The sequence below is a fragment of the Molothrus ater genome, chromosome 19 (genome assembly GCF_012460135.2).
Source record: "Molothrus ater isolate BHLD 08-10-18 breed brown headed cowbird chromosome 19, BPBGC_Mater_1.1, whole genome shotgun sequence".
NCBI classification, from domain to species: domain Eukaryota; kingdom Metazoa; phylum Chordata; class Aves; order Passeriformes; family Icteridae; genus Molothrus; species Molothrus ater.
In genome coordinates, this window is record NC_050496.2 from 7,883,548 (window position 1) to 7,893,492 (window position 9,945).

Consider the following 9,945-nt stretch of genomic DNA (forward strand, 5'->3'; position numbering starts at 1 on the left):
CAAAAAAGCAGTCAGAGAATCAGAACTAACAGAATGAGTGGGATTGTGCTGTGTCATTTTAGAGCATGACAAAGCATTTCTTAGTTGCCAATATTCCTTGAACAAAATTCCAGCTACAAGTCACAAAATCTTTGCTTATTTCATCATGGAGTGCAAGTCTTCCAAGTGAATATCATCAAACCCAGTAACTTAATGTACTGTGAGCAAACCCAGAACTGTGATGTGCAAATAAACTAATTTTAGCACCGTGATTAATCCTGGCTGCATCAGAAGTGGGGCTGGAAGGAAGATCTGCAGAACAAGAGAGAAGGCAACAGTTTCCTAAGCTTTCTAGAGAAATGTCAGAACAAAATAAGAGAATGAAGTTAAAAGCTCTTTGCAATAAGGAGGAAGATGAAGGATAAAAATATGTTAATTTACATCTACAGGTGGTAATCTTTCAGAATAGTTTTCAGCACAACCTTTGTGTGGTGCATTTTGGGAAACCAACTACCACAAGCCCTGCTGTTACAACAAGTAAAAACCCTAAGGCACAAGGGAAGAGGCTGACACAAAAAAGCTGTGAACCTGATCAGGGTCACTTCAGTGAAATGACACTCTCTGGTTACCAACTTACAGCAAAATACCCAGTACCTTTCACCTGTCTGGGGTTACTTAGGATACTGCTCCACTGGTCAGCATTTTACCTGCATTCTTTCCATATTTCTCCAGACAATCTCTGCCACAGACAGCTTTAAAAACCTGTTGGAAGTTTTGGTTTTGTATATCACATTCCTGGAAAATGAAGTTATTCACCTTGCACATCATGCAGGCAGCAACAATGCCCTTTGATGCACGAGCCACTGCAGCAGTGTGGTTGGTGTTACTGCTGCAATCTCATGAGCCTCTCACTGGGAGGGAAACACTGAGGGCACAAAAATGGTCCATGCACTTGCTTTTTTTTAGAAAGGAAGGCAGCAGAAACAGCAACAAAGACGCCACCCCTGCCCCCCAAAAATGTCACAATTAGAGGGACCCGTGAAGGGCTGTGCCCACCTCCTGCTGCCTGCTCCACGAGTGCACTCCTGCTACCATCTCTCCCAACTTTTCAATTTTCACCTAATTTTAGGAGACCAGTAACAGAGTGAGAGGCCCACAAGCAACTTGGGTTGTGCAACACACAGAGAGCAGAAAAACTGCTTATACCAGTCAGTGGGAATGGAGACATTTTCATCAGAAGAGTCCTGAAATTTTGATCACCCCTTCTTCCCTGCTCAAATGGCCACCTAAATGCTCCAAGTCTCACTTTTAAAAAATTTATACTACTTCTGTTCTTCCATGCACTTCACTAACCCAACCTGGAATACAGATTATAACTAATTTTAAGAATAGTTACTCCTTTTAAGGCAGTTAGAAGAAACATTTAAAGTAGTATAAAGCAAGCCATGTCTAAATCCTGAGGTTTTAACACAACAAGGTCTACCTTTTGTTTGATAAACCTTACATAGACCAGAAAGCTTCATTATGAAAGAGTCATCTCTCCCCTCCAATTCTCACAACCCCTGCTTTTCTCATGCACTGTTTCCTTCCTGTTCCTTTGAACACAGAGAACAGCTTTTTCTGTCTGTTTTCAACTACTTTGCTGCCTTTCCTCTCCCAGTGTCGGAAGGCAAGTCAATGCTTCATTTAAAGCTAAAAAAAAAAAAAAGCAAGACATTTAAAATAGCCTTACAAGTAAGAAATTCGAACATACCTTACTATGGAACACAAAACTAACTTTTAAGTATTGTACCAAAAGGTTGTGCCTGGGATTCTATACCCTCCTTTATCCTTATTTTTTTTTTGTTGCTTGTTTGTTTTTTATTAAGCAGCTGCCATAAACTGATTCCTGTGTATTTTTAAGTTCAAAACCAGATGGGATACCTACTGAGAAGTACAGCCACACGCTACTTTAGTAGAAGCTGATTGCTTCCTGAATTATGAATAAAAGTTTGGAATAAAAATATAGTGGAGAACCATTGTTGAATTCTGTTCTATAGAATCATCAATGTCTAATTGAAAACTCACACTGTAATCTAGCAGCAAAGACTCAGCCACTTGACCATCTAACATTTAGTAAGTCTGCAACACAAAGGAGATGAAAACATCCCCCCTAGCTTTTCTGTGCTTTCCCAGCTTAGACTCCCATTTCGAGACTTTAAATATTGATGAAAAGTTATTGCACATCTATTTTAACAGTTCATTGTAGGTTTTAGCAGGTAGTTTGACTGTTTAGAAAGTAATCAGAGAGCTCCACCACAAACTGCAGCCTACCAGAAAACACTGATCCACCTTGGCTGTCATGTCCTGCTAAAAGGAGGGAGTAAAACATGCCTGTTTTTCAACTAGGTGAAAGCTGAAATTGCTTAGGAGCACAGCAACATCTGCCAGATATTTTGAAATCTAACTTTTTGGCCAGAGCGAACAAGATTTGCACAAGGATTATGAGATAAACTACGCATTTGTGCTAACTAACAGAATGTTGCTTCATTCCCTAGGCAAATAAGCATATATTTACATAATGCTGTACATGAGACCTTTGGCTTAAGAACACAGAAGTTTCAGTCAACTTTATGTCTACACGCAAAACCAAGGTGATTCTGTTTTTACCAGCACCACAGAGCTGTACGTTGCTTATTTACGAAATACACACAAGGGATCCTTAAGAACAGAGCTCCTTCGAGAACTGAAGAGTCCTGGGCACAACTTTGAGCTTTCATATCTGCAGCTCACTCAGACACACTGGAGATAAGAGACTGAGGACAAAGTCAAACATACTTCAGATGTTTAGAGTTGAGGGATTGAGGAGACGCACAAGCTGCCTTTATAAAAGGGCAAATGCTATCTTAAAAAGCAAACAGACACATTTTTAAGTCCTTTTCAAAGTGCCAGACAGCAAATTAAACTTCCTAATTACTAAAAGAAAAAAAAATCAAAGGGGACTGCTTTTGTTCTTTTTTATGTGAATACCACATATTCAAATCTAGAATAAGTCCTTACATTACGAAAATAAGGAAAGACTTGAAATTTCAGCAGGGCTGTCAGCATTATCAGGGCCTCTTGCAAAACAGCCAGATTTCTTGAAGAGTCAGTAGGTATCAGAATTAAAACATTCCAGCTCTTGTTGCTCATATCCACAGACAGTCTGATGAGGCCTTGCCATTTCTCACATGGATAAATCTTTCTTTTACTTCCAGTTTACAATTTGCACAGTATTATGTCAGGGCAGACCTGGGAAATCCACCTTGCAGGCTAACTAGTAGTGGCCTATATCCCCTTTACTGCAGGCATCCTTTTACTGAACAGAGGGAAAATATCAAGTTAAAGACCTCTAACATTGGTGAAAATGAATCTTATGAAGTGTCTGGAGCTCCAGGAGATTCAGAACATTACCAAACATCTAATTTTCTGTACTGTTACAGAAATTACTGTTAATTTTCTGTGCATATAAGTTAATGCTTATATGCACAAAACCAGAGAGAGGCTGTAGATATGAACACAGTGAGGCAAAGGTAAGTATTTACAACAGACAAAAATTTATTGAAACATCTGGTTAAAGAAAAAATAGAAAAAGAAGCCAGAAGTGTACTTACTGCATGTGTGTAACAGTTAGCAGCATGTTCATAGCAAGTGGGTTTGTAGCGGCTGTTGGCTGGAGCTGGGTGGTTCATGAACCTGTGGAATAATTAAGAAGTACTTTCAGGAAAGTTACTAAAACATCTCTCTGAGTGTCATGAAGGAGATGAAGGAATACTTCCAACTTGGTAGTATTGAAAATTGTAAGTACAGACATGTTCAAAGTAACTGCAATTTAAATTGCAAGTTCTCCCAAGTAAAGTCTCTTACCAGACACACATGTTAAATAAATTCCTGTGACTGCGTGGTGCAGGGAATGGTTATCTTTAATCAGGAGTTCACATAAAGCAGTCAGACTCCCTCTTTTCTGACAGTTTGGTCAGAGAAAGAATGAAACATTTCCTATTTAAATTACATGGCAAGAACTCAAATTATTCTTGAAATATGGAGTTCATCATAGCTGTCATCATAACTTATTTTAAGAAGTTCTTGAAACTGCATCAATATTCCAGTTTGGAGCACTGAACAATGATTTTTACTCCTATAGCAAACAGTATTTGCATCTCTGGAGCATGAGGTAGCTCATTTTTTCAATCCTACGTCTGTAACTGAGATCCAAACATCTCCTACATGGGCATGACACAAGCAGACTCTAATGGTCAGTTCTGAAGAGGAAACATTTCAAGAGGTTTGCCATAGATATTCCATCTTTTTATCTGAGAATTTTCAAACATTCTAACAAACAAACAAGCACATCAAATGCAGTCCATGCAAGCTGAACAGAATATGATGAAACCCTAGAAAGTTCTGGAAGAATTTGCCAATGCAAACGTTTCGTTTAAGTGTATTAAAAAACCCAAACCCTTGAGCTGTTTCCTGTGAAACTCAACAATTTAAATCTGCGTAGGAACACCTGTAAAAGACAGCACACACCTACATGCAACAGTCAAATGAAAGCTGTGAACTTCTCCAGCTCCAGTCTGTTATCCCAGCACTGATGAGTGTCCTAAAAAAGTGATTATCTTTCACAAGTAATTCCAGTTTACTCCAGGTTTTTCTAAAACTATGCACTGACAATTAGTCAGGTATTCAAGTAGCCAGGAAACAGCTTCACAAGAAATACAGAACATGTTTGTATACTCAGAACCAAGAGCAGCTTTGTTACCTAGATTTATACAAAAAGCTTGTTAGACAAACATGTCTTTCCCCATGTCCCCCCTGGTTAAAATCAAAATGACTCCTATTTTTATGACATCTATAAAATACTGGCCAACCTCAAAACAGAGGAAAACAAACAACTAAAAAAAAATCCAACCCAAATTTTACAGTTGGCATAAGCAGTTCCAGATTTCTGGAATATTTCACTTGGTTTTCTTGACTGATTAATTAAGTGACTTGTGAACCATTTTTTCTAAACTGAATAGATGAAAATGTAGCAGCATTGGGAAAATAACAGTGTCATGATCCCTCCCCGAACCATGGCAATTTCAAGAAACAGTTTCATTGGTACTAATACAAAGGCTAAGAAAAATGTGGATTTAATTCACAGACACAGAACATAAATGGTTGTTAGCACATTAATAACCCTGAAGGAGTTAATGTATAGTTAAAAATGGCAATTCTTTTGTCAGGGAGAAATGGCACCTTGTTCTCCTCTCCAAGAAGACAATGACACCGTCATCACAAAGGCTTGCAGAATATTTGGAAAATTACTTTATTCCCACTGCTTGTATGTCTTCAACAGCTGCTGAACACCATCTCTGCATCCTCTAAAGATGGAACATTCAGTTTGCTCAGTTCTGCTTCCAAGTCAGGAAGATGTTTAAAAATAAAAGCATCTGTTGGCTCAGTGAGTGGCCAGGCTTGGACTGCCCTTGTCCAACTCCGTAAATTCAAAGTCATGGGAAACTTTTCACTTATCACATCTAGAATATTATTGCTTTTCTCTGTGGTGGTACTTTGGAAGTCTCACAAGAAGTAAAAAAAAATTTAAAAAGTCAAACTGAAACCTGAAGAACCAAAAGGAATAATTTTATACTCTGCAGTAGCTTTATAATTTCTGGTGTTCCAAATTTCTATGTTAGATACTATTATCATATACAAATCTATCAATAATTGATGCCTCTCAATGGGATCTTCTATTATCCAACATTAGCCTACTTTTAATTTTTTCCTTTTTTTCAGTAGGAAATACACTGCATCTTTCTAAAGCAATCACACTGGATCTAGGGGTAATGTTAGATTTTAGAATTATGCACTAACACTTCAGAAGTTAGGACCTCTTACTGTCACTAATTTAAAGACATCTATTAGCTGTAGAACAGAACACAAAGACAGGAACAAATCTATCCTTGCTCTGTTACCTACACACAGAGCTGGGTTTTTTCCCTGTTTTGTTTGTGGCAGCACAGGAATGATGCAAATATTCTGTACCAGAGCTCCAGCATTAGCAACACCTCACCCATCCCCTTCACCTCAGTGTTTATACCAGTAACACCAACACCTCCAGTGTTTTGGCAGGAGGGGAAGTGTTCAGTTTTACCTCTGCCTTGCAGAAACGGGTCTCACAATGCCCCAGCACCAACTTTGCTGCACATTTGACAGACCTGCACCTCTCCCTTCTGAGAGGGATTGCCTCCAACAGGCTGAAAACATTTGCTCAGGTCACTACTCACAGGCAGCAGTCTTAGTAAAGCAAACTTTGAGTTATTCCTCTTTGCCTTTTGATAATTAACTATTTATAAATGTTATCAGGAACAACTTCAGAGGACGGATCATTAACGAGGTGGCTGGAAGGGCAAAATGCCAGCCAGTGCTTCTCACGAGTTCATTTCATTTCCAGCTTGACAGTTTAGGCTTAATGTCTTAAGAAACAGATGTGGATTTTGAAAATAGCTGCTCTGTGATATTACTGATGTGCTCATCAAAACCAGGAAATTATTCTGACACACACAGTTAAAGTCAGTCATATACTCCTGCAGTTATAGACACATATGATATTGCAACACAAAGGCAGAAGAATGTGGTTGCTTATTCACATTCTAGAGGCAAAACAGCTCTGCTCTTTCTTAAAGATAAATAAATAAGCAAACAAACCCCATGCCACCACCAACAATGGATGCTTGTTTCCTGCCTTGTGAATACAGCAACACAGGGACATTGTTCTTCCTCCTATCTACAGGTCACATTTGCCTCCTCTCGAAATGATAATTGTGGGAATTATAATCTCACCTTCCTAAAAGTGGAAGCTCAGTAAAGAGCATTCAGATGCTGTTCACCCCTAAACAAAGGCTCTCTATAACACAGCCATTAAGGTTATTATCAAATGCAAGACATTCTGACAAAGTTCCACTGAACTGGGATACAGTTTACAGGAAATGTCTTTAACTGAAGCCTTTTTGATTCTCTAGTAAATCTCTAATGTATTTTTTACTAGCAGATCTAGTGAAACCAGAATCATTTAATCAGAGGATATGCAGCACATCTCACAAGGATGCACAAACACTTCTCCATTTAAGATATTGACAATCCAAGATATTCAAGATAAAATATTAATGCCTTCAATACCAGAATAAGAAATTTCTGAAATTAAGAGACTGAGAACTGCTTGTAGCCAGCCAGGAGAGCAGAATGTTTTCACACTGAACTGAGCTGTGAGTTCCTTTTCACAATTTAAATTCTCAATGCTCAGAACCTGCTCAAGGCGAAGGAAGTTCAAGACTCAGAATTTCACAGCAAACAAACAACTTCTGATGGACATACTCCCAATATAAGCAGAAAAAAGGTACTGAGTGAGAGAGACAGCAATTTAAAACAAGAGGGAAGAAACTCGCACCCCTCCCTTCATGCTACTTGATCTTTGATCTTGAAATACTTTAAATATTTTAAATTCTAAACATACAGACTGATCCATCCTTTGTGACAGACCCTAATCTCAAGCCGCTATTTATTTCCAAGGAACAGATGCTGTATGTTTCCCAGAGATTCCAGAATTAAGAGAAGATAGTATCTCAGAGACAAAGCAGAAGGAAAGTCCGAGGGCTCTTAATGCTTTGTCTTTGCATGCAAAGCCAGCTTAGAAAAACAGATTACAAAACCCCAAATCCATTGCACATATCTGTATGACATTTGTCTGGCATTACAACAAGCTTAGACCCCAAACTGCAGAAGAGAAATCAAATCTTGTCCTATTGATGATTCCCATCTGCTGAATGAATTATTGTTGTAACCATAAAGCAAAATGTCATTAAAAACAGCAAGCACTGATAATGGCCTCAAAGATCTGGATTTTTTAGTCTTTTCAGGAAGTACATTTCCTTTATTCAGCTCAAAAGACCTCATACTTCCTTTCACCAGCTTAAAAACACATTCCCTCTTTTTGTGCTTTTCTTTCCTTGTGCTTTCCAGCAGCAGGAGAAGCCATTTAGACCTAATAAACCACAAATAACAGCATATGAGAAACTGCAATAACGTGGGCGTAACTCCACAAAACCGGCAGTAGCATACATCAAATGGGGTTAAAAATTGCTTCATTATCTAAATATATGCTTCAGTACCTAGGATGTTACCTCAGCTCTTTGTTTTCAAGAGGAAAACAAAAAAAAAAAAGAAAAAATACAAGCAGGTCAGAACAGATCTGATGACCATTCAGATTAGATTTTGAAGAGAAACAAAAGGATTTATTAAAAGCTGCTTGTACCAAATTTGGCTTTGACCAAATTCATTCAGTTAAAAGTAGATCCATCTTCCTCCACAGTAGGCACCTTCCTTCCTGGATTTGACAGTATCTAGCTGTGGTTTGTAACTGTTCACATAATCTTTACTATCTCTCAACATCTGAGGCACAGAAATAATTCAGATCAGTGCAGAAGCAGTTCCCTTATTTGGAAATATCAGTGAAATCCCACGCTGTGCGAAGGTTCATGTACTTACAGCACGATACTAAAGATAAAAGGAAACCTGCAATACTCTGAGAACCCACAAACAACTCTGCTATCATATATAGATTGTGTCATGGAAAAAAGTGTCTGTGCATCCCACTGACCTCTGCAAAGCCTCCCCAGCCTTCTGGCAAGTATGAAAGGCAGCAATTGAAGCAAAGAGTGGGCAGCAATCCCAAGTCACCCCAGGTGCTGCAGCACATCTGAGCTCAGGGGCAAGGGTCCAGCCAGCCGAGGTGTGGGCTAGCACAAAAACCACGTCCGACCGCATTAATATTTTTCTCTTTCAGTTTTATTTCCCTTTTAATACTTAGGTTTCAGTTTTTTGAGCAAGTTGGTGAAAGGAGAGCAAGGCAGGCCTATGGCAGGTACCTGGTCAGGGAAGCCTTGTGAAACTGGCCTCACCCAGGAGATGGGCTGTCCATCAACAGTTACTGGCCTGGCATGTGGACAATGAGGAACCAAAGCCCACAGATACTTATCCAAGAACCACGACTGCAGTTACCCGATCAACCTCCCCGTGAACATGAGCAGCATCTTAAAGCTGAATGAAGGTTGATTTTTAACCTGAAAAAGCATAGATTTAGATTGGATACTAAGAAGTAATTCTTTCCCGTGAGGGTGCTGAGGCCCTGTCACAGAGAAGCTGCGGCTGTCCCATCCCTGGAAGCACACAAGCCCAAGCTGGACAGGGCTTGGAGGAACCTGGTCTAGTGCAAGGTATCCCTGCCCATGGCAGAGGGCTGGAACGAGATGAGCTTTAAGGCGCTTCCGACCCGGAGCATTCTGCGATTCCATGATACTCAATGCGCCCTCGGAGGCAGCAGAACAAGGAGCTCCATGGCCCCGCGGGGCCACACGGAGCCGGCGGGTGCTGACCCAGCCCGGCCCAGGAGCCACAGGTCGGGCCCCGCGGGAGCGCCGCGATGCGCGGCTGTGACACAGGGCCGGATGCGCGAACCTTCACCCACTGAACGGCGGCGGTGAACAAACAAACACACAAACAAAAGACCCTCCTCACCCCCGCCCACTCGCGCCCACCGAGACCTGGCTGCCCTCCCCGCCCGGCACCGGCGAGAAAACCCCGGCTCCCCCACCCACCCCTCAGCCCGCCCAGGGGTCCCATCCCGCGGGGAGCGCCTCGGGCAGGAAGGAGGGGCCATCCCCGCCGGGGGTCGCGGCGAGCTCACCTCCGGAACCGCTCCCGGAGCCGCCGCATGGGTCCGGGGCGGGGGTTCGGGCCGGGGGGCTGCGGGCGGCTCCGGGGGCGGCTCGGGCCAGGCTCCGGGCCCGCATTGGCGAGCGCGCGGCCGCGGCGCGCAGAACGGCGGGCACCGGGCGGGCTGAGCGCGGGGCCGGGCGGGCGGCGGCCGCTTTAACCGGCCCTGGCTCCGCGCAGCCCCCGCCCCGG

The 9,945-nt window shown here is 41.7% G+C and overlaps 1 protein-coding gene across 2 annotated transcripts in view; it reads right to left on the reverse strand.

The window, feature by feature from the left end:
- MMD (monocyte to macrophage differentiation associated) overlaps nucleotides 1–9,945 on the reverse strand; it is a 41,606-nt gene that overhangs the window by 7,925 nt on the left and 23,736 nt on the right. Inside the window, exons 1-2 of one of the 2 annotated variants that reach the window (XM_036394339.2) lie at nucleotides 9,725–9,880; nucleotides 3,612–3,693 (exon numbers count right to left, since the gene is read on the reverse strand). In XM_036394339.2, coding sequence (XP_036250232.1) covers nucleotides 3,612–3,693; nucleotides 9,725–9,753 — 111 coding nt within the window. In that variant the 5' untranslated portion in view covers nucleotides 9,754–9,880. Of the gene's footprint in view, nucleotides 1–3,611; nucleotides 3,694–9,724; nucleotides 9,881–9,945 lie in introns of those variants that run through there. The other variant, XM_054516879.1, reaches the window with a different exon arrangement.